Source organism: Sprattus sprattus (genome assembly GCF_963457725.1).
Source record: "Sprattus sprattus genome assembly, chromosome: 7".
Lineage (NCBI taxonomy): Eukaryota > Metazoa > Chordata > Actinopteri > Clupeiformes > Clupeidae > Sprattus > Sprattus sprattus.
In genome coordinates, this window is record NC_137926.1 from 27,270,694 (window position 1) to 27,296,337 (window position 25,644).

General features: G+C 45.8%; 1 protein-coding gene across 1 annotated transcript in view; it reads left to right on the top strand.

Moving 5' to 3' along the window:
- The window catches only part of LOC308368690 (cGMP-inhibited 3',5'-cyclic phosphodiesterase 3A-like), a gene marked incomplete at both ends in the record, with an annotated part of 63,236 nt that overhangs the window by 17,819 nt on the left and 19,773 nt on the right, over positions 1-25,644 (top strand). Inside the window, 2 exons of the mRNA XM_080842930.1 lie at positions 14,675-14,725; positions 24,559-24,825. Of these exons, the coding sequence (XP_080699056.1) occupies positions 14,675-14,725; positions 24,559-24,825 (318 nt within the window). The remainder of the gene's footprint in view (positions 1-14,674; positions 14,726-24,558; positions 24,826-25,644) is intronic.

Sequence of the window (25,644 nt, forward strand, 5' to 3'; positions counted from 1 at the left end):
AAGCCATACTGCTCTCACTCTGTACTGCTCAAAGTACCCAAATTAATGGCTGGGGTCATGTGACCGAGCAACAGGACGATTGACGCTTGCTAAATGCCTCTTCTTCTTCGCTCAGCGGAGTCAGGTTGGACTTAATTACAGGGGCGACTTTGTTTACCCTCCGCTGCCTGCCCACGCTCTTATCTGCCGAGCAGCATTTCTGGAGTCGCCTCAAGAATGCAAAGAAGGCCGTTAGCTGTAGAGTTGTGGGCGAAAGGATTGGGTGGTGTGGCCATATGTGGGAGCCGTTGTTATGACGTTCGTTAAAAGAGCTTCTCTGATGTCACAAAAGGCTCTGCGGCACGTGTTCCTACTTCATCCTTTCTTATCCTCTCTTCTCCTCTGGGATGATATTGATGCATTCTTATGCAGTGTGGGAAGTGCCCAAAATAGAAAGTACTCTGCTTTCCACTGGTGTGAGTGACGAACTACTGATGGCTTATCATCTGTCGCATTTATTCACACATGCTTTCAAAACAACAAATGAAACAAAAAAAAGCTCTGAAAGTAGACTGATACCTCTAACCTCTTAATATTAGCGTTACCCTCACATTGACCTGTTTCACTTGTCATACGATGGAGTTTTGTTGGTTTCTGATTGCTGCATCTTTTTTGAGCGATATGAGAGTGTTCATCATAGTTTCCCCACTGTGAGAAAAGCCTGCACAACTCTTTTGTTTGAATGGTCCCGTTTTCTTTTTTTTTTTCACTGGCCCGCTCTCCTCTCCCCAAGCCTGGGTGAGTAATCACATAATGCCTGCTTTGACGTCAGCCCGTCCGCCGGTCGCCATGGTTACCCAGTGCGCCCCTGCCCCCAAGAGGTAATTTTTAAACATTCATCCTGCAGCAGCTCTTCGCTTCCCAGCCTCGTGCAGAAAATGTATTCCACCCATCTCAGGCAACCCCCCCCCCCACACCCCCTCCTCTCTCTCTCAACCAACCACCATCGCTCCACTTCTCCTGTTCCTGTCTGTGCTCTTCCTTGCAGGTTTTCAGTCCACCACCTTTTGGTCTCTCCAGAAACACTCATTGCCACTCTGTAATGTCTGAGAACGTCTGAGAACCTGAAAACACCTTTTTCTCAGTTCAGTCGCTGACCTACCTCAGAATCAAAGAGGGTGGGGTGCGAATGGGCAGGGAGTGGTGTTGGTGGTGGTGGTAGTGGTGGGGTGTGTTGTTCGCTGTCGTCTGCAGCCAGAAGTCTTTTCCTTAATCCATTTCCCTCTCTGGCTCTTTAGAATAGGAAAATAATACCTTGGGCAGTTTATATCATTATGCACCATACATAAGAGCAGCCTCTGCAGAAAAGATATAACTGAGTCTTTAAAAGCTGATATGATCTGGCCACTTCTTTATGTGCCATTTATAAAAGCAATGTTGTCTCAGTGATGTGGATATAAAGTAGATCAGTACTGAGCCGTCATGCCACTGCTTTGGACTGGACTCAGAGAAGGTCAGCCGATCACATGTTTGGCTTTCTTGCAAAACAGTTGCATGACTTGATTAAAAAAATTCATTTATATAGTTTTTTCACTTTCCCTTAATAAATTAGGTTGTTCAGGTAACTAACATGGACCAGTGAGACCTATTTTGTCCTCTTCCAAGAAAAACCTTTGCTTAAAAACATAGTTCCTCTTCTTCTTCTTCTTCTTCTTCTATTTGATATAACTGATGGACAGCATAAGTTTCTTGTCAGTGCAAGTGGTACAAATTCACATATCGGTACAAATAATCAATTTGATTTGGTCCATACCTCCTGTGTAGTGCACCTTTTACAGTAAAGAGGTTTTGGAGGCTTTCATTGAGTGGGCCTGGGAGAAACAACAACTCTCTGGTGAGGATGCTGTGAAGCGAGTCTGAGGCCGTATCAGTGAGAAACTAAACGATGCCGACGTCTGTCCCTGGTGCTCATTTGACGGAAGGGAACTGGTCATAACCTCTTCATGTTGTGTTACGTGAGAGAGCACCCGGCACCCAGCAGCAGCAGTGCTCCTGTCTGTCTCTCTCCACTCTCACGCAGCCACAGTCCAGGACGCCCATCAATTTTCATTTGCGGCCAATTAGGTCCTGTTGGGGATGGGTGTGTGTGCATTAATGTGGGTGCATGTGCAGGACGTGTGTGGCTGTGTGTGAGAGTGTGAGATGTGACATTCAACCGCTGACGAGATTTCGAGGGATGAGCAGGGGACGAGTCAGATGACCGTCACTCATTTATGTTTTATTTTTTCCCCACTCCAAGTTGTCTGGTTGGGTCTCTGGACAACCTGGGCTGTTGATTTCAATCGCCAGAGACACCCTCATTAGGCGCGAGAGCACAGGCTCCAGTGCTGCTTTGATTACAGCACAGGGGGCTAATGCACTGCAGCTAACCCAATGAGGGCAGAGCCAGGGAGCAGGGAGAGCAGGGGACCGGCGGACTGAGGACCAGAGCAGGCCGTCACTCAGCGAGCGCACAGCCCCGCGGCACCGACAGCTCCAGCCAGACATCTGAGGATAGACTGAGAGGGGGTGAGGGGTAGAGTGGTGGTGGAGTGCTGGAGTGGTGGAGTACTATCAAACCACAAACTCCAAGTTGCTGTGGATGAGTGCCCCAAATGTCCCATTACAACCGGACAAGGTTACATAACCCTCCTGACTAAAATCGCAACTGGTCCTTCCTTGTTTCCACTCTCTCCGCAAACCTCTATGAACAGCACTTGCCACCATGCAAGGGCCACTCAAAACCTTTAATGCTTGTATGGTGATACGTGTCTCAGAGAAGTACTTCTCTTCATACTTGGTAGATTATATTTTGGGTCAATTATTTTAGACAATTATTGTGTTTTAAGGACCTTGACCTTTCCCATTTGTAACAGTTTGCACAGGGAAAGACTAACACACACAATCAAAGCTTATACTATCAAACAGGCCCGTTACTCCTGCTATACAGTAATGAGATTAGACGACAATTGCTCTTTAGCGCAGGGAGTCTGCTTTCTATTAGATTAATGCGCGTCGGGTAATAAAACTTCTCACAGATGGAAAAGCAATGTCCACTTGCCCAGATTTTAGTGGGTTTCAACTCAGGGGTGGCCTGTGGGTGGATTTGAGGGAGGTGGCCAAACCTGGTCATGTTCATTTGTAGTCCTGTTTTATGGTCTCTTTTTACACGGCCGACCCTCCATGCGCTACCCCTTCATTAATTGAACCAAGTTCACCCTACCTGGGAACAGAGGCTCCGGTTGGGATTTGTGAAGCTTCTGCAGTTCTCTGACCGTGAAGCTTCGTCTTGGGTAGAACAGTCAGGGGGTTCTAGTCCAGCATCGATGGTTCCAAACCAGTACCCACAGACCCACACTGAACTTAGTGGTTCTGCAAAACAGCTTCAAAATGCTTATGAGTGTAGTTTGCACCTCCGAGGCATCAGAAGGGCTTTTTTTCAGGGTGTGTAGGGGTAAAAACACAGGGCCCGTCTCCAGCAGCTCAGCACTAGTCCTTGGCTCCACTCAAGTCTGTGCTAAGGAGCAGTCCTCTCTCTCCCCCTCAGATTCTCATGCTGATAGTGCTCTCAGTCAAATGGAGGCATGGCTGGTATATGTCTAAATAGTAGCCTTTTTAGGTGTCTTTGATCCACATGGTGGTTCTGTTAAGGTTTTTTTTTTTTTTTAAGTAAACGTCTCCTTCACTCACTCTCTCTCCCCGCCGTCTCTCCTTCTCTTTCTCTCGGTCCATATATCTCCCTCTTCTGTCCTCTGGGATGGTATATTGAGTGTCAAGCGTTGCCTTGTCTCTTGATAGCTCTGCTTTGTTCCAAAAAAACCTCCCCGGAGCCTTTGGGTGAGGGGGGATGAGGGGTTGGGGGGGGGGGGGTGGGGGGGGGGTGGAGTGAGAGTGCGGGGTCAGAGGTTGTCATGACTGTTTCCTCAGCTGCAGCGCAGGCAGGAGTTGTTTTGGATTCACCGTGGCCCGACCAAGGCAGCTGCCGTTTGTAACGCGAAACTCCCCCTGCCCTCCCTTTAAGGTTTTCCTTCAGTGGTTTCACGCAATAAACGACCAAGTACAAAGAATGGGAGAAAGTCAGACTTGAGCGCATGATGAAAAACATTTCAAACATACTTTTAAAAAGTTGCAGATATCAGCTTGATACATGATAGTTTGCTTGTGGACTGCTTATAGTCACTGTTTAGTATTATGTAACCCTGGTGCCCATTTAGTAAAATGTACCAGTTTAGTAATAGTGTTAGTGTTTTAATTAGGATCTGGGAGGATCAGAGATAATGGCGTTGTTGCAAGGAGTTGTTTTAGCTGATCCGTCGATGTGGTATGAGGTCCTGACATTTTAAGCCCTTCCCTGACACTCCACCGATGCCTCGCTCGTGGAAAGACTTTTGGACTGTGATGTCTGATGAGATGGAAAACTGAGGGACAGAAACCCTGTATATATTTGGACAAGGATTCCTTCCATGTTTGAATAGCCGCCTTTACGGTGCTCTGCAGTCATGCCACCTCATGCTGCTGCTGCCGCTGGAAAGTGCACCAGATCATACAAGCTGTGCTTACACTCGCACAAACATAAACAATGCATGAAACAGGTCTGCAGAATATCTATACGTTTTTAAGCTGTAATATACAGTACGCTTCACTTCAATATGCACAGTATAGTGCTTCTGTATTGTTAGTTTTAGAGTATAGTTTTGAAAAAGATATTTTGCTACATTTGACAACTGATGCCTTTTAAACACGGTAGATCTGTACAATATTATAACTAGTTATAACATAGTTATGACACAAATACTAGAATTAGTATTTTCAACGATGAATAGCAGAAGTTGGAACTTGATGAGTATCAGTCTAATGACTTAGTAACTATAATAGATCCAATACTCAGTTTGTTTCTGATGCATGGCCAGTACGTCTTGTGTCTTTCCTTAAAGGCATCGTAATGTTTCCTGTGTGCATGTCACGCTAATGCATGTCTGGTCATAGGCCTACCATCATTTCCAGGAAAGATACCCACTCCCCCCTATCCCTAAGCACATCTCCAGGTGTAGTATCTGATCATCTGCCATGAAGGATGTGTCTCATCTTTGACCCATACATACCCCCTCCACAACCAAACACACACATGCACACACACACACACAAACACACACACACTCACACACACACACACACACACACACACACACACACACACACACACACACACACACACACACACACACACACACACACACATGCACACACACACACACACACACACACACACAGTCACACTCATACAACATTTTTTGCTGAAGCAACCTCCCAAACTCTTTATATGGAAGTTAAACTGCTATATGTTTCATAAATATCAATTCCACAACAACTAATAAAATCAAATAGGCTATGTTAGTGCCTTCCCGAAGTGGAGCACCTCTGTGTGTGTGTGTGTGTGTGTGTGTGTGTGTGTGTGCATGTGTGTGCATGTGTGTGTTGTGCGGTGAAGGGGGTTTGTTGGTAGACATGATGTTCGAATATGAGACACCTTTCTTATGATAACATAAAGTTGAATGCCACACTCCAATCCACAACCCTCCATACATTTTGAGTTTTATTTCCTACATGGGAAAAGTGGCCAGTTCAGAGTACAGTACACCCTTAGTGAGATCTTTCCAGAAGTAAATGATAAATGGTACATCTTATGTCCGGTCTTGAAGACTTTAATATTGAAGGCAGCTAATAGTTCTTGTAATCTGCACGATTTTGAGGCTGGCCCCTTTTAAGTGTATTAAGTTGCTCCATGTTATTCTCTGCAAGCTAAATCCATTTAGCTATTTTCCACACGCAAGTCAAATTGTAATGAATTGTTAATTTGATTTAAAGGCCTCTTTGACGTAGTTGGACACCCAGGAAAAGATATATTGTTCAAGTCAGTCTTATGGCTTCATAAAAGTTTTACTGTGGAAGTGGAGCACCCTGGGCTTTTGTTTGAGTCGGACATTTAGCAGTAAACAAGGAGAAGTGTGTTTATTTTTCATGACTTTTATGATTGCTTTTAGTGGAAAATGGGGAACTTAGCTCCATAATAAGCTTCACTTTTGCCGTTCTGCCATTTTCAGACCCAAATTTTAATCAAGTGTTACAATAAACAGAGCATATTATTAAATATTTTAAAGTCCATACTTTACTTGGGGAGGTGTGGGTTTTAGTCATAATTGCTTTGACAAAAACAATGGAATTACAAATTCTTCATTTGGTGGTGACGGTTGCTGAGAGGAAGTTGTGTGGATGAATGTGTGGTGGTGGCTTTACAGTGTTCTAGAACCCCTGTGTAAAGGATTGCACCCTGTGCCCAAAGAACAGATAGTTCCAGGCTCCACACCAGCCATGTTTCCCCACTGCTGTTCTATAGGCACATGTTCACCTTCAAGCACTCATCTCTTCAAACGACAAAGAAAAAAAGAAAAAAGAGAAACAAGCCCTCTTGGGTGGAAAAATCTGCACTTTGTTCTCCCACGGTCTTTTGTAGGTGTCGGCAAATAGTGTTGCAACCCAGTGAAGAAAAAAAAAGAAGCCAGACAAAGGTTCTTCTGGCACCTTCCGAACCGACCGGTCTCATAAAACAAACAAATAAGTAAGAGCTCTGTTCCCGCTGCTCTTAAGACCTCAGCAGGGCCTTAGCTGCCATGAATGTGCCATTATATCCTAATAGGTCTGGAGAACTGGACTAGCCTCTCTGAAGGGGGGGTGAGGGGCAAGCCTTCGGTATTTATCCTGGGGAAAATCCAGGCGCACTGAGTTAGGGCAGCACAGCTCATTTCTGCGTGTAGAGAACATGCTGACAGTTGTAGTTGAAGAATATCGGTCTCTGTTGTAGTTCTACATGTGCATTCTGTTAGTAATGTTGGGAGTGTGATTTTGCTATTGGGAGAGTGAAATCAAAAGCTTGCTAGTTGGGATTTTAGGGCTGTATGCTTTTGATCTTATGCTTAGTTTTTTCAATGGTGCTTTTTGTGATAGTTCAGCAAATATATGTCAGCTAAAGGGAATCTGTTTCCAGAGGTTTTCATCAAGTCATTGGTGGCATCTATGCAAGTGCACAGGGACCAGGTGATGTTCAGGCACATTTTGCATTGGAGTAATCTTGCTCTGAAATGCATATTCTAAACGAATATTCAAATGCATTGGCATTATTCTACATGTATTCACTAATGCTAGCTATTCTAAATGATAGCTACTTTTAATATTATAAATATGCTTGTAATAATACTTTCTAGAACATTTATATATATTTTTTGCTGAGCAAAAATATATTTCACATATTTCTGAATCAACAGAAATATGTTAACATAAAACACATACAAATTTGAGTATATATTTTCACTATGTACTTTTTCTTGTTTTTCATGGAATATAACATTTTGTCCATTTAAATTACCCCGACTGGTGTCAAAATGGATCCCTAACACGAACAGCAGTCTCAGGCACCCAAACAAGCCCCCTCCTAGGGCACTTTATTAATTAGTTACAGCCCCTTTTCCACATCCATAATACAGTACCGTTTTGTTACACATGATTACTCAGGGCAGAGTGAATTCGCAGCTCACTGAATCCCACACAGAGTGGCTGTGTTGTCTCGGGGCCTCGCTGCGCAGGGGATCACCGGGGAGACGGAAACCCCTCCGGTCCTGCTGGTCACGGTCTGAGTGGCCCAGGGTGGGGCCTGTGAAAAGAGGAGGCTGTAAGAGAGGCCCGAAACCAGAGTGTTCACATGTGTGAACATGCATGTGTGTGTGTTTATGTGTGTGTGTGTGTGTGTGTTTGTGTGTACTGGCCTGTGGCCTGGGAGTATGGAATGTGTGTGTGTGTGTGTGTGTGTGTGTGTGTGTGTGTGTGTGTGTGTGTGTATGTGTGTGTGTGTGTGTGTGTCTATGTGTGTATGTGTGTGTGTGTGTGTGTGTGTGTGGGGTGTGTGTGTGTGTGTGTGTGTGTGTGTGTGTGTGTGTGTGTGTGTGTGTGGTGTGTTGGAATGTTAGTCTGCTATATGTGTATGGTACATTCATGTGCAATGCATGTGTGAAAAGTGTGAGAGAGTGGGTTTGTGTGTGTCCACTTACAGTTAGTGTGCATGTTACATGCACTGTAACACCAGCCCATAAACCCTGCCTACACACACACACACACACACACACACACACACACACACACACACACACACACACACACACACACACACACACCACCCTCCTCTCATGCCTTCATCTGCTCCCTGTGTTCTTGGGTGTTTAGCCCAGGCCCCTCCTCTCCAGCAGTGACGCACATGACCCTGAGAGACTGACCCCTGTGGCAAGAGCGGTAAAACATTAGACATCATGAATGAGATCACCACACGCGGTCCACACACTCACACACACACACACACACACACACACACACAAACACACACATACATACAGACAGACAGACAGACAGACAGACAGACAGACAGACAGACAGACAGACAGACAGACAGACAGACAGACAGAGAGACAGACAGAGAGACAGATAGACAGACAGACAGACAGACAGACAGACAGACAGAGAGACAGAGAAACAGACAGAGAGACAGACAGAGAGACAGAGAGACAGACAGACAGACAGACAGACAGACAGACAGACAGACAGACAGACAGACAGACAGACAGACAGACAGACATACACACAAACATACATACATACATATACAGACAGACAGACAAACACATATACACACAAACAGAAACACACACACACACACACACACACACACACACACACACACACACACACACACTCACACACACTCACACACACCTCTGCCTGGGTCTTCTAGAGAAGGAGGAGGAGGAGAAGGCCCCTCAGGGTCAGGACTCTCTCCCTCCACACCTGGATCCAAGCGAGGCAGAGGGTATCTGGGTCAGCAAGCAGTTCTGCCATCTGTCCTGCCTAGTCCTCACGCACTCTGCAGATGCCTTCTGCATCATCACAGACCCACTCCCAACCCCCCCCCCCCCCCCTTTGATCAGGGGCTGTACACGGACAGGAACTCTGCTACTCAGTGTGTAGTGCTCGTATTGTCATGTAGTGTTCATCCTCTGCCCCCCGCGTTTAGCTTGCTGTCTCTTGTGTCTCAAGTGTAGAGGGAATGTTGTTGCTTGACTTATGCTTGGTCCTCAGACCATGTAATTGATGACCTCTCTTGGGGGGGGGGGGGGGGGGAGAAAAAAATGAACATTCCTCCTGCTGCTGCGGCCTTTCCGTGGTGTTGAGTTATGTCACACAGCCTGATTGGTAACCCTTGCGGGAAGGGCACTGACCCTGGGGAGACAGTGAGGTGTCGGATGGGGTTGGGGGGGTTGTGGGGTGGGGGGGAGGAGTGAGAGGTCAGCCAACCCAGAGTTGTCAGAGTAGTGGTGGGGGATGGTCCAGACACCCTGCTGGGTACTTCCTCAGCAGCAGCAGCCTCAGCAGCAGGGCCCTGTGAATGAGGAGGTATGAGGCCAAGAGGAGAGAAACCCAACACCGGGGGCTGCAGTGGGGTAGAGGTTCTGCACCCCCACTGAGCCCCAGTGTCAGGAGGTGCTGCTGCTTACGTCATCAGCTCCTATGAAATTCCCCTCCAGATTGCTCCAATCCTACATTGCCTGCTCAAACGGCCGACAGTTACTGACAAAAGACTTTAGTGTGGAACCGAAGATGGCGTGCTGTGTCATCCTTACCTAGGAGGGTTGTGTTTGATTACAGCGGAGCATGTGTGCATTATGTCACCGTTTAGTTATCCTCAAGGATTATTTAGTGATTATATAGATTGATAATGTATGTGTGGGTCACATTGACAGCTTCACTGCGTCTAAACAAACCCAAAGGTCCACCTTTTTGTCCTCTGTCTGGACATTAACTATAACATGAACACATACTCAACTGTTCCTGTACACCGGTAATAGATTCACTGATGCTGAAACTGAAATGAACTTTACACTCTCCGTGTCCTCTGTTCGCCCTTCAAGGCATTTCATTGTGACTGCTCACCTCCACACACCTGATCTCTTTCTGGCTTGACACTGCCGTGCATATAGATGACTTCAGCTTCCCTTTCCAAATACTTGATTATTTTTATTTTTTTTCTCAGGTATGCTGGCCTGTGAGGTTTTTTCCACACCAGCATGCCTCCACTTTGTTCACAGAAATGTTCACCACTGCAACTTGCTTTTTTCCCCCAGCTAGCTTTCTATATCAGCCTTAAAATGTGCAAGAGCAGCTGGCCCTCACACTCTTTGTTCAGTCTCTAAGGAATGCCTCTCCCCTACTCCTTTTTTCCAGTTGACAGTCCAGAACTTTGCCCTCTACAGGTGAAGAGCTGCACTGCACACTCACTGGCGGTACCCTGGCATCCTTGTGAAAACTGGCATCCTGCTGCACGCTGTGTGTGATCAGCTCTCAGTGCAACACCATCTTAATTACTGTGCGCGCCCAGATGAATTAAATGGGGGAACTCAGTGCCAGAAAACCCCTGGGTGGAATTGATATTTTTCTGCTCAGAGATTACCCCCTGCGTGGCACGGCACTGGATGGCTGATTGAAGAAGACCACATTTTATAGAAGCGTGAGGGCAACTGAATGGGTTGATTTCTTGAAAAAAAATATATGAACGCAAACACAAGAAGCCTAGACCCAAACCACATAAGTAAGGATGAAATGGGGGTAAACAACTCTGAACACAGCTGAAGTGCATTTTAAACAGCATTTTTTCGACAGATCTTTCAGAGTGATGTGTTCTGCCGCTGAGCTGCTTCCCTTAACGCACATACACATTAGGTCTAAGATAGTTTCTATCAGGAAAACTGATCTAAAGGCAGTAATTAGTGGCAAAATTGTTTTGCAGACTATGGGGCAGAAGACTGCTCATGAATGAATGATTATGGAGCTGTTGGTGGTAATCTAGTTATGGACTCCATTATGCCTGCGCAGTTTCCTGCCTCCCCCTGGTCACACATGTTTAAAAGTGCATTAGAGCCGTAATGGAGTGCGTCAGAGTGCTCCGTGGAGCCTGCGCTGTAGGGGCTCTGTGGCTCTAAGGATTATTTATCTGAGGCAGGCAAATAAGGCTGGGAGTGCGATACGATACGGCCTATCCATCAAGGCCACAGTATCTCCACAGGGAAATCCCTCCCATCGAACCTCGGCACAAACCGCAACCCATTCTCAAATAGAGAACAGCCCAGTCACAAGGATTTGTGTGTGTCTCTGTGTGTGTGTGTGTGTGTGTGTGTGTGTGTGTGTGTGTGTGTGTGTGTGTGTGTGTGTGTGTGTGTGTGTGTGTGTGTGTGTGTGTGTGTGTGTGTGTGTGTGTGTGTGTGCCCCACAGAGCACATTTAGCATAATGTAGTATCTGCTCAAACACACACACATTTGCACAGTTGCATTGCTGTATCTGACTCAGGACTATTCAGCTTTATGGTGGTTTGCTTTAGATGTAAAAGTGTATTCACACACATTTCTTTTGATATCAAGCTGTGAGAGCAAAGTTTTTCTAAATCAGTTTGGCAAAACATAATAATGAGTATATTACTAAGTGAATAATTTAACAACCAAAGCCTTCCTTAGATTCCCAACATGAAAAAGATTTAGGTAAACAAATTTCATTTTCGGGTCTCACAGCCAAGAGAACACATGGTCTCAGTTCTGGAACCATCACTTAAGGATAGATGGTCATGGGCAGCCTCAAGGGTTCCTGTCCCTAGATGCCTCCTAAAATGGGTCTCGAGGAAGCCTGGATCATTGAAAGGTTCCATAGGCTCCCTAAAGACAGATATGGACAGATGGCCTTCCTTACCAATCAGCTGTTTAAGTCCCTTTAAGAGTGTCATGTTGTTCCTGGGGGGCTAGAAGATATTCTGTCTGCTCCATTTGTAGGACATGTCTCACAAGAAGGACATGGACTCCGTCACAACTAACGTCACAACTAACATGGGTTTTGGGCTGTAATCGAATGTTACAACTCTTCAGCACTGCTAAGATGCTTCAAAGCACAAGGCAGAACCCTTACACTTAAACACTGGTCACAGTAGGATGAGCCTCTTGAGTTTTCTTGTCCAAAGTATTGCTCAAGGAACTCACCCAAGGTTGCACTACTGTGTATTTAAATGTAAAATCACAGAATCAATACAGAATCAACACAAAGGAAGTTGTTTAATAACACCTTTTTAACTTTGAACATAGATTCTCCCCTGTGAACTACAGATTTCCAATAAAACCATCAAGGCCATGACTCTCAGCTTGAAAGGAATATTTGTTATTTGTGTATTTGTGTGTGCCCGTTGGGTTAGGTGCAAGTTACAGTGCTCAATAAACTTGCAAGCTTGTGCATTTAGCTAAGCTTTGTGTCAGATATACGATGGATGCCCTCAGATATTTTAACCATTACATATCCACTAACAGAAATGATAACAAAACCCAGGCAGCTGCGTTAAAAACTCTTAGGCTGATGTTACAAACAAGTATAATTTCATGTTGGTATGCACCTTCATTTAAGGCATTAATCAACAGTAATTGATATTTGCTCTTTTAATGTAAACTAAAGCTCAAATGATTTTTCTATACAGTTTTTGAAAAATGCAGTATAGGCTGTGCTAATAGTGACCTTAACAGTGCTTCTTCTTTCACAAGGGAGAGCAATACCCAGACAAACAATTCATTATAAAAGTTTGGAGCTCTGGTTCAAAACTTGATCTTCTGACAGGTCACGTTGTTGAAGCACTCGGATGTCTCTGCTGGTGCACAGTAGGGAGAATAATTATCTGCCTTTTTTATTTATTTATTTATTTTCTGGTCAGATCAAAGGCTGTGTGGAAATAGCAATGATGTAGCAAGCGTCTGTTTAGAAGGACTGATGAAAGAGTTGTGTTATGTAAGAACGGAGGGCCTGTGATGGATGCATCTGGGGCCGCAGTAGGAGTCTCTGTCTCTCTGTGTGTGTGTTTGTGTGTGTGTGTGTGTGTGTGTGTGTGTGTGTGTGTGTGTGTGTTTGTGTGTTTGTTTTTGTGTGTGTGTGTGTGTACTAATGTTGCCTGAATCAGCTAGGGCCATTAACATCACCTCTTCGAAATGGCCTCATTAACACACACATAAAAGGGGGAAAAGCACATCTATAACTCAGACCCTTTGTTCAGATGTTTATGCTGGCTAGCTAGTGGAGGACTGAGCCCTGCTGCAGGGGGGCTGTGGTGCCAGCCACCCACAGATCAGCTGTGCTGAGCTGCAGCAGCCCTGGCAGCCTGGGCACTGCCCTTGTTTGGAGCCTGGTGCAGATGCCCTCTTGATTGCACACAGACTCTGAAGGCCCCGAACGTGTGGCGGAGGGGATGAATCAAGGGGGTCTGTCGGCTCTGCTCATTATATCATCAAAGAGCTCAGACCTCTGATGAGCACCTCTCTAGACTCACGGTCACGGTCACAGACACACACACACACACACACACACACACACACACACACACACACACACACACACACACACACACACACAGCTCAAGACACTTCTTTGCCCTGGAGATGTTTCCGGTACTCTGCGGCCATTTTAAATAGTTTTAAGGACAGTTCCTCCTCAGAATTCCTCCACTGGGACTCTGAAGGCAGTGGCCCTTAAAGGTGTGTCAGACCTGCATGCTGCTGAGGAGCCGCTGGTTCTCATGCTTACTGTGCCTCAGTGTCTAAATGTTGCTGTGTCAGATAATACACCTTGGCAAAGAGCAATTGTGGTGTCAAATGAATCATGTCACAGTGTTTTTGTCTCACATCACATTTATCTTAATTGTCATTATGTCTATTCAAGTGCTTTTTTTCCTCCATGTTTTCAAATAGGAAAGGTGTTTATTTGTAGCATATATGGGTCGGTATATCAAAGCTACAGTACGTCACAAGGGCCAGGTGATGCAGGTTGTTGTGCAGCCCTTCGAGGTCACTGAGTGACACTGTTTCACTGGCACCTCCGCAGGTTGAGTTCAAGGGCTCTTTCAACAGCACCATTGACATCACTGATGATTACTTTCAAAGCAGTCTCAATTAACAGATCTACCTTCAGTGTTCTCGTCAAAAAAAGAAAAAATAATCAATTTCAGGGACAGGGATACTGATCCAAGTTCAGCCTTGGTCTCCACCTCTCTGATGTCAGGCCTCAGTGGTGCTCACACTCCTTCACTGGCAGAGGAGAGTGACGTGCGCATCAGACCTAGGTGCTTAGAGGGGGGAAATCCCCCCCCCCCCCTCCAGCCTGTCCATCACTCTGCTTGGAGCTCTGCCTCTGATCCTGTCTGACTGAGCTAGACTTGGAAAGGGAATGACGTTGGTCCTGTGAGTTACTGTGATGCTGCCCATGGCTGTCCCACTCACCACTGTATCCCATCCCCCTGGGATGTTCCTCAGTGTCTGCCTTGCATTTTAGATGCCACAGTGGCAATTTTAAACAAGAGATGTCCACGTCACTCCTTTGGATTGATTCACAACAATTTATTATTGATTATTTTTACGGTCTCTCATCTCATCCCTAGGTTTGAAACGCCTTTTTTTTTTTTTTTTGAGGCAGCCAATTGCACCTTTAATAATTCATCTTTCACACTGAACTCTGACCTTCTTGTTTCTCTGTTTCTCTCTGTTCTAGATACTCTCCCACCCAGAATGGGACCACAAGCGAGGCTCCAGAGGATCACAGGTAATCGCCGTCTCTCTGCACTTCAACACAGCTCTTATGATCATGCCATTTGAACATGTCCTAGAGACGTTAGTTCACAGTTCGTGCGCCCGTCTTCTAAGAGACTGTCCAATCTACTTCCCCTTTTCTGTGTGTGCGTGTGTGTGAGCACACCATCCAGTGCATGTCTACTGTCCTTGCTGTCATGGAGGCATTTTTCACAGTCTCAGAACAGGAAACCTGTCATTATAAAACATGCATGATCCTTTCCTGAGTCCTCTGCTTTCTGAAGTAGGAAAGCAGACATGAATGTGCAGAGCTCAGGCTCCTAACATGAGAAGCAGCCTGGTTTCTCATGATGAAAAGGGGGTCGGTGGGTTGTGGGTTGTGGGTGAAAAGGGGTTTGAACACAGTGTACAGAGGTAACATCAGTCATCAGAACATCAGTCCTCTTCATGCCTGCGATTGACCTGTTTCCTCTGGAGGTAATGTACTGAGGTGTCACACAATCCCCGGAGCCAAGCTTCACCAGTCAGACAATGAAACAAAGGCTCCGGCGCTGGCATGGCCTGTGTCTTGGTGTACCCCCTGTAATCAGGAGGATATCCTCCCGTTGGGGACATGACTTGGAGTGGGGGTGGGGGTCTCACAGAGCCCTCACAGTGGCACTGCCTGTAGATCTGATGCCTGCGCAATGCACATTTGACACACCACAAGCAGACAGTCAGAAGGCCCCAGACTCTACAAATGGACTCTTTGGGACAATAGATTTTTTAATTAAAAGTCAGCAGCAGCAGCTTCATCCACAGTGTGGTTTCAGTATCATAGCAGTTTCCAGTATCTTTCATCTTAATCTAGCCAGTACTCATGCATATGAGGTCTATTAATACACCATTCTTATTAACATGGCTGTGAAGGTAATGGTGAAGGAGAGTTTTGAGTAGTGGCCCACTTACAGTGGTGGCTGTTTTTGTTCAAGGTCTCGAGGAGAGCACATTCGCATTGACCGATGGCTGACGTTTTGACTGTCGAGCTCACTTGAAGTTATTTAGTTATGTATCTGGGATTCGTCGGAGGAATCTTGTAAAAGCTCTGAATGACAACGTGTTTTAGAAGTGGAGGCTTGTCTTGGCGCTCTGTCCCATCTCCTGGATGTTTTTCCTTCAGCTCCTCTCTCTGAAACGGCCCTGCCTCAGAGAAGACCAGCAGCCTGTCGGTCATGTAAATCATGTAATCTTTTCCAGAACCATTGACCAAAACGATTTATTGATTTCTGCCGGGGCCAGTCATGCCAACAAGCACACATTAGCAGGGTCATTTTCCCCAACTGCAGTTTTATTACGAAGATTGTGGTGGATGTTACAAATCTAAGGAAAGTTCTACGCAGAGAATATTTATAAAAGGTACTGAAAACATTGAGGTTTCCGGAATGTTACCTGCGGAGACCGTCCGGTGGGGAAGAAACACGTGTCGCTCCAGATTTCGCAGCCCCATGCTGATTCATGATGGGAAGGCTTGGATCCACCAAATTCGTCGAATCCATCAAATTCGTCGAGTTCCAGGGAGTAGCCAGCCGATGGCTGCCTGTGTGGTCAGCATGCCAGGAAGGCTTTCAAAACACAGAATTGGAGGGCTGTATTCCATTATCACCGCTGAAAGAGCCCGACAACAACAGAGGGAGCCGAGAGACAATGGAAAGTAGCACAATAAATATATTTATAATGTCGCTGCTATTAATAGCATAGTCTAATTCCAAGCACCAGGCATCATCATGTTCTGTTTGCCTTGAGAATGTGAAATGTTTGGCTATTAATGAAGAAAATGATTGCAGATTAAATAGTTCAAAGAGTTGCGGGAAAAGAAGGAAAGGTGTTTCTACAGCAAACCCTACCAGTAACGTGTACAGTGCGTCAGCTTGTACCAATACTTCCTACTAAATACTTAATAGTCTATACATCAGAACTGACCAAAAGGTGAAGGGTACGTTTGGCAGCACTAGGCTTAGTGAGCTCAAAATGAACAAGGGGAGCTGTTTGGTCTGAGGTGTGGCCAGGTCTGTGACCTGCCTCTGTGGAGGCCAGTGTGAGGGGTGGCCAGGTCTGTGGCCTGCCTCTGTGGAGGCCAGTGTGAGGGGTGGCCAGGTCTGTGGCCTGCCTCTGTGGAGGCCAGTGTGAGGGGTGTCCAGGTCTGTGACCTGCCTCTGTGGAGGCCAGTGTGAGGGGTGTCCAGGTCTGTGACCTGCTTCTGTGGAGGCCAGTGTGAGGGGTGGCCAGGTCTGTGACCTGCCTCTGTGGAGGCCAGTGTGAGGGGTGGCCAAGTCTGTGGCCTCTCTGTGGAGGCCAGTGTGAGGGGTGGCCAGGTCTGTGACCTGCCTCTGTGGAGGCCAGTGTGAGGGGTGGGCAGTGTGGGAAGGGAGGGGACAGCCGCCTACTGCCCACTGAGCAGAGCATAGTATGAAAGTGCCAGGTGTCTCAGTTGGGTCTGTGTGTTTCACCGAATGGGCTGTCTGTAGACTTCATCCAGAGGCGGCTCCAGCAGCACACTTTCCCGTCACCACCACTGGGAATGGGATCACTAAGTAATTAGCTCGCTACAGGTTGTGTGGGCCTCACAGCTTTTGTGTTATGGTGATGGACTGGGCAGTTCTACCCACTGTCTACTCAAGATAGATTTTCTCTTTCCTACCGGAGAAAAGTGCTGTGGAATAAGGGAACATTTTTAAGATGAATGCAGGGTTCAGCAACTCTGACAGACTGTCTGCTGTCTGGCTTGGTGCTAGCTACTCATCAGCACACTCATATATGCCTATGTGAGTGTGGCACAGTTGTTCTAGATTAGCTCTGGAAGCTTGTCATTGGAGACTAGACTAGACCTCCATATTTTTACTATTACGTAATTGATGCCACTCTACAGAAGATTTCACACAATTTCCAGTACAAGCCCCCATTTACATAACATAAAGTTCATTCTAAGTGTCCTTGGATGGTGGTAATGCATACAATGTGTGTATCTGAGATTTAAAAACATTCAGGGATTAGGTCAATATGTCAGTTTCTTAAAAATTTAAGATTATTTGTTACGTATTTGTCTGGCCTCTTATTGGCATATCCACATTAGCACAGAAATAAGCAGGGGCTTAGTCATTTTCCATCCAGATCAGTTGTTTACCAGCCTGATTAAAGTAGCTGACCCAAACAGAAATATTAAAGAAAATATCCACTTACAGTGGATACCAAAAATGACTGTTTGACACAGCAGTATCAAGTTAGTTATCCAGCAGATTGTCAGTGACCACAAGGAATGATCAGAATTCTCTGCTTTAGTACAGAGGAGGAGTTCCCATACCCTGCAGCCCGCTCCTGGTCCATAACCTAACTCAGGGCTCTACTGCCACAATCTGATCACGGTAATTATCATTTGTGACAGAACTATCCAATCAATTGATGCGTCCTGAAGACCTCTCTCATATAAACTCCTCAGTGCCTTCTCCGTACTCCATTATCCACTAAGCCGTCTGCTGTGTGGTCAGGGGCACAGGCCCATCCATTCAATTGCATAAGTTACAGTAAACAACAGCCGACTACTGCTGCGGCGTAATCACATGCACATTTTCTTGCAGAAATGCATCTCCAGTTCTCAGTGCAGTTCTCCATTGACACAGCCTTCCATGCCTTTTTTTATTATCATGGTTCAAACTAAAAACTTTGCATGTAGTCGTAATGCTAAAAATGTCTTATATGTATTGTGTTTTTATTCCTCTCCTCCTCATCCGTCTGTCTGTTTGTGAGATCTCTATGAAATATGAGGGCCTGTTACAGAAGTAAAAGACAACAAGCGGCCGTCCCTGAGGACATTATGATTGGGTGCGCCCTGGTCAATTGCCTTGACCCCTCTCCGTGTGCTTAATGAGCCTTTTACTCCTCCAGATTTGTTTTGATTTATTCCCCCTTTTTTTTATTAAAAAGTAGAAAAGCGTGTAATTGTATCCTGCTGGAGGAGCTGGACCCAAGTGTTCCAGGTTGACGGAGAGGCTTTGAAAACAGGGGTTAGTTTAGGTTACTGCAAGTGAGGCAACAAGAGAGCCGGATTTCAGAAAAGTCCCGCTGTGATCTGTGCCTCTGCTGCTCAACTCTACTCTTTTCATCCAGAAGAAGGCCTTGCTGTGGTCCCCATTTAGTCCTGGCAGAAGGGCACTGTTTCATGCATATAAGGCCTGTTTGATGATTCTTTTATACATACTGCAAATGCATTTTCTTTTGGAATTATCTGGCCACATACAAAATCACAAAATACCCTGGGTATGTATGTGTGAGAGAGAGAGAGAGAGAGAGAGAGAGAGAGAGAGAGAGAGAGAGAGAGAGAGAGAGAGAGAGAGAGAGAGAGAGAGAGAGAGAGATGTTGGTGGATGCACAAAAAAACAGCTCTAATGAGATAGATATTTGTGGAGTCAAGTGTGGACCTTAAGGACAATAACATGGTGTAGAGCTCTAGCAAAGGACAAACAGTCCTTTATGGTGGATAAGAATAATGATGATTTTTATGTGTGTTTGGGTGTGTATGTGCTACCAAAGCATGCCTGTGTGTCTGTTGATTGCTAGATTGTGCATCGATGTGTGTGTGTGTGTGTGTGTGTGTGTGTGTTTCTGTGTGTGTGTGTGTGTGTGTGTGTGCCTGTCAGTACTCATGAATGTGTTCATTTGCGTCTGCAGTTAAGAGGCAGGCGTTCTCAAACGTGCCTTTATTGCCCACTACTGTGCCTTGTTTACTCAGAGAATCAAATATCCTCCATAAATAAGGCCCTGGAGGCCGTTTGGTCCATTCAGTAGTAGAATGGGAATAGCTGCTGTGAGTCTTGTTCTATTGCAAACACAGTGAACGGAGTTGACCCCATCTGCTACCAAGGCTGTAGACGTACACTAGATTGAATTGACATGCAGCAGGCAGAGAGACCATGGTCAAAAAAATATAAAAACTATAAACAAATGATGGCGAGTTGTTATCCAAATGTGGCTTACGTGTCGAATGTAAGACATTCTCATAAAATATTCTCAATAACATTGGTGGTCCATAATACACTGGAACATGACTCAAACCCAGAGAAATGCTACTTGTGCTGTGAAGTGAAGGCTTGGAAGGCTTTGTGCAGTTGGGTAGTGAAGTGCTGCAGCCTTGCCATGGTCCTTCCCTGAACTGTGTTAGAACCTCAGTTTGTCACAGTCATGAATTATGTTGCCACAAACACATTTTATGGCGGGTGGCTTACAGTAAAGCGCCTAGAGTAGCACTTTAGCAGATGTCTGGATCCTGTGGCTCTACGATGCTGGATCTGCATCTAACACGTAGGGCATGTGTCCATCCAGGCTGTCAGTGCGGAGTGTGTCCAGCAGCAGCAGAGCTTGATGAGACTTCATGGCTATCTCCACTCAGGAAGAAGCTGCGCACTTAAAGCGGGCTGAAGCAGTGTGGTGGCCGGCCCAGACAGAGTGCCTGAGTGGCCGCTGATGGAATCAACAGCAGCACATCTTCAGCGCTTAACATCCACTGTTTGCCTGGTGCTGGGGGAAAATCTAATGTCACAATATTAAGCAGAGGTTTGAATAACATTATATTTCAAGTGAAGGTGAAGAATAAATCTTGTATTGTTTCATTATTAATGTTGTAAATAGGCTTCATATCTTGAGGGAATAACAGGCAGTACAGTCAATTATCTTCAGATGTGCTCTCATACCCTAAGAAGGCTGTACTGAAGTCAGATGTGTTCTCGTACCATGAGAAGGCTGTACTGAAGTCTATTGTGTTCTCGTACCCTGAGAAGGCTGTACTGAAGTCAGATGTGTTCTCATACCCTGAGAAGGCTGTACTGAAGTCAGATGTGCTCTCAGACCATGAGAAGGCTGTACTGAAGTCAGATGTGCTCTTGTACCATGAGAAGGCTGTACTGAAGTCAGATGTGCTCTCGTACCATAAGGCTGTACTGAAGTCAGATGTGCTCTCGTACCATGAGAAGGCTGTACTGAAGTCAGATGTGTTCTCGTACCATGAGAAGGCTGTCCTGAAGTCAGATGTGCTCTCAGACCATGAGAAGGCTGTACTGAAGTCAGATGTGCTCTCGTACCATGAGAAGGCTGTACTGAAGTCAGATGTGCTCTCGTACCATGAGAAGGCTGTCCTGAAGTCAGATGTGCTCTCAGACCATGAGAAGGCTGTCCTGAAGTCAGATGTGCTCTCAGACCATGAGAAGGCTGTCCTGAAGTCAGATGTGCTCTCGTACCATGAGAAGGCTGTACTGAAGTCAGATGTGCTCTCGTACCATGAGAAGGCTGTCCTGAAGTCAGATGTGCTCTCGTACCATGAGAAGGCTGTACTGAAGTCAGATGTGCTCTCGTACCATGAGAAGGCTGTCCTGAAGTCAGATGTGCTCTCGTACCATGAGAAGGCTGTCCTGAAGTCAGATGTGCTCTCCTACCATGAGAAGGCTGTACTGAAGTCAGATGAAAAGTAATTTGAGGGCTAGATTTTTGGCCGGTCTATGTAAGGACACAAGGAGTGTGCTGTGTATATTTCTTTACGTCCATAGTCTCACAGTTTAGAGGACTGAGTTCAGCTGTTGAAAGTCTAAACCGCCGGTTGTTTATGTTCAGAACATTCAAGATCTAGAGGGCTCTGATGTCTTCCTTTAATGTCAGACATACACAAACACACACACACACACACACACACACACACACTCAAACAGACAGACAGATGCACACACTGAAATAGACAGACACACACATACACTCAAATAGACAGACACACATGCACACAAGACCTTCTCCGTCAGCCGTCACACATCATGGTTTTATGGGTCATGAGCTATGGGAAGGTCAAGACCCACATGTGTCAAATCCATTTGTAATTGTGGTCTTAAACAGACCCTTTGCTCTGGGTTGCGGGGCTCCCACTGTGGTACCTGCAGAAGCCGTAACATTCGAGGGCAAACTCGGACCACCATGTGTCGTGATTCAGAAAGCCTGTCAGTCTCTGAGGCGCAGGGCAAAGCCAGCTGCTCGGTCTGGAGCCCGGCTGAATTTAAAAAAACTCAAATACACACACACACACACACACACGAGCGCGCACATCGCAAGGCCTCAAAGGTCACAGCCTCTTCCAGGCTGCCAACGTAAATAGAATCATTCTGGAGCACTGGCAGTCTATGCTCCAGAGTTTGAGGTAAGCAATCAGATAACATTCTTCTTTTTTTTTGCTCAACATCAGGAGTTTAAAAAAAAGTCAGGAAGGTCATTTCACATGTTTATTGGATGAATGTCTTGGCAGCACCGGCTGACTTGTGTTTAGATGTGGTGCTTGTTGCTGAGGGCAGAGTGATTTCAGGGAGTGCTGTGAACTTTTCACTTCACCCCGCCGAGCTACACCCCCCCCCCCCCCCTTTCCCTTCCCGACCCCCCCCCCCCCCCCCCCCCCCCCACCACTACCCCTCTTCTCCCCGCAGAACAAAGACTGCATTCGCTGCGCTTTTTCACTGCGCTCAGCAATTCAAAGCAGATACAATTCAAATGAGACCCAGCTCCTTGCAAGACCGTGCTGCTTCTCGCTGTGCAGTGCTCAAATAAAAAGCCTCAGAATCTAACAGTGACTCAGACTTCAGCTGACTAGTAATGAGTTGTACATAATAATCGTATTCCCAGCATAGGCCCCCCAAGACTATCCAACTTTTTGTGTTTTGTTTTTATGTACTCTGTTCAAGTGGTAGAGTGCGCGTGTCTGTCACAAGGAGTATGTTGTATAAGGTGTGTGTGTGTGTGTGTGTGTGTGTGTGAGTGCGATGAGCCAGGCTGTCTCTGGCGCAGGTAGAGCTCTGAGTAAACACACTGCACCTAATGGAGCCTGTGCAGGAGACAGAGAGTTCAGACGCTTGGCGAGCATAAACACAACGTGACCCAGAGAGTACAGCCGATGAAGGGGCTGAGAGGTGATCTGAGGAGGTGCGCTGCTCTGCGCTCTAAACGAAAACAGAGCTCCTGTAGGAGAATAGAAGTGTGTGTGTGTGTGTCTGTGTGTGTGTGTGTGTGTGTGTGTGTGTGTGTGTGTGTGTGTGTGTGTGGGTGTGGGTGTGGGTGTGGGTTGGGTGACTGTACATGTTTGGTTATGTTACCAGACAGATAAAGAGACCGATAGACACATGATAATACGACTTTTTCTCAGTGCACTTTTGATATAATTACTACATAGAGGAATTATTTGAAAATATATATAATTTCAAATCACGCAGAGAGGAATGTTATTTTAAGCTTTTGAAATGCTCCGGTGGCATTTCATATAACTATGCTCATTCAAACTGTGGCGTCCTTACATTTAAATCAAACTCTTGCAAGTTATTTTTTATTCACACCTGTCAACACTAAAATGCCTTTCCTGTACATATTCAGTTTAAATTGAAGATGAAGTCCAGGGTTGACAGATTTTTTTTTGGCTCATAATTAATCTTTCAACTACGTTTAGTGCCAGTGTTGGTTGTAAATGTTGTGATTCGCTTAGTTTTGTCCATCACAAATATGTCAGTTAAAGACATGTTTGCATGAAAATATGTAATTTATGTCAACAGAAAAATTTGTCCTTTATTTTGGCACATCATACCTACATTAATGAGAAAAAAAATGTAATTATACATTTCACAAAACTGCTTTTGTCAACTCTGTCCGACATAATATACTGCTGTCAGAAGACAACATGTTTTGTCTTTTGACCCAGTAGTGTTGCACTGCGTAGACACGGACATTCCCACACTCAAAATGCACACACTCAAAATACACACACTCAAAATGCACACACTCAACAGACACACACTCAACATACCCACACTCAACATACACACACTCAACATACCCACAAAACATACCCACGCTCAAGATACACATAATTTGGAGCAACTATGGGGCATGCTTATCTGGAAAAGACAAATTCATGACAGTACAAACTGAACAAACGTGCTGAGATCAGCCTTATGCAACATTGCATTATACTCTAAGATGGAAGCTAAGGGTTCAGACTGAGGCCTGGGGAAGAAAAAAAGAGTTGCCTGTTCTGGAACTTTCTGAGATTTACCTCTCAGCTCTCAGCATAAACTGAAACATGCTTACGAACTGCCTACTCTTCCTGATCAGCTGGGAATGATATGTTTGCCCCTCGGCTATGGACCTCTTGAGAAGCTCGCATTCCAGGTATTTTGCCGCAAAATAAGGGACGTTTTTGCAGTTTAACCTCAAGGGGAAACCTTAGGTGTGTGGAAGATGCTATTTTAGACATGGCACTCCCTTTCTTGTGTCTCTGAAGTTGTTCAGTGTTGTCGGCAGGATAGGAAAGGTTGCTTGCACACACACACACAAACACACACACACACACACACACACACACACACACACACACACACACACACAGACGCACACCTCTTCCGAGAGGCTTGTGTTTGCAGCAGTGTGGCGTGTAGGTGGTGCATGCCTCTGGAAGCAGATCTAATGCTCGAGTGAGCACAGCAGGAGCAGCCCAGCGCTCCCTGCAGCTGCTGCATGTCAGCCTGATGTTCCCTCAGCCCCCGGAGCTGGTGCACACTCACTCATGCACATGCACACGTACACGTACACGTGCACACACACACACACACACGAACCATCACACACACACACACACACACGCACACTCACACTCACACACAGTTACTGTACAGACTTACACGCACACACAGGGACAAACACACCACACACGCATACACATCTATTATCTCTTCCGCCAAAGGTCAAAGGTGATTCAAAGTTTTCCCTCCTTCTCTCTCTGTGTCCCTGTTCTTCCCCCTGTAGTCCTCTGGCACCAGTGTGACGGTGGACATCGCGGTGATGGGCGAGGCCCACGGCATGATCACCGACCTGCTGGCCGACCCGTCGCTGCCGGCCAACACCTGCAGCTCCCTGCGGGCCGTCAGCAACCTGCTCAGCACGCAGCTCACCTTCCAGCCGCTGCACCGGCCGCGCCTCAGCCAGCTGTCCGCTCTGGCTCCCGTCGACGCCTACGCCTGTTCGGACTCCGAGGAGGGCCCGGAGAAGAACGAGAAGCTTAGCATTCCAAAAGTAGGCGTCAGTAAAGGATCTCAGTGTCTCTAAGAAACTGACCAAATCAAAGATGAGCAATCATCAAATTTGTGGTACCGCCGTACCTGACGAAAGGCTTACTGCTTTTTTTGGTTTTCTTAATAGATTCAAATTATGTAGAATTTAAAAGTAACTCCCTATGTCATCTCAGTAAAGTTTTATATCAATAAAACTCAATTCACATATTTCCAAATTACAGCTAGAATCTATTGAATAGTGAGTTGAACTCACACTAAATATCATATGCTGATATTGATTATAGAGACAACTTGCAAATATCATCCATTTGTGGGAAAAGCAAAAAAGCATTCATTCTGAGGTGTTATGAGCCATTACACCTAGCTGCGCCTGTGCCTGTGAGGCCACTGTGTGTTCACTGTTTCCATGTGTTCTTGATCTAAATAGCTGAATACAAGTGTTCAAGAGATGGCAGGATATGTTTTGTCTTGCACTGCAGTAGCTGACATCAGACATTCAGTATAGATTGGCATGTGCAAAACAGAGAATGATTAACTACAGCTGACAAGAAACATTCAGTATAGATAGCCATGTGCAAAACACAGGGAATTATTAACAGATGTCATGATGACATGACAATAACTGTGCATCAATCAAGTGATGCAGCCCTTTTCAGAAACATGCACATTATTTTTCCACGATTGCGACTCCCATCCATTTCCTCCTCCATCTGTCCCACTTATGTCCCTCTTTTTCTTCAGTCGTTAACCGCCTGTAGTATATTCTGTGCAAAGAGGGAGAAGAAGAAGAAGAAGAAGAAGGAGAGAGAGAGAGAGAGAG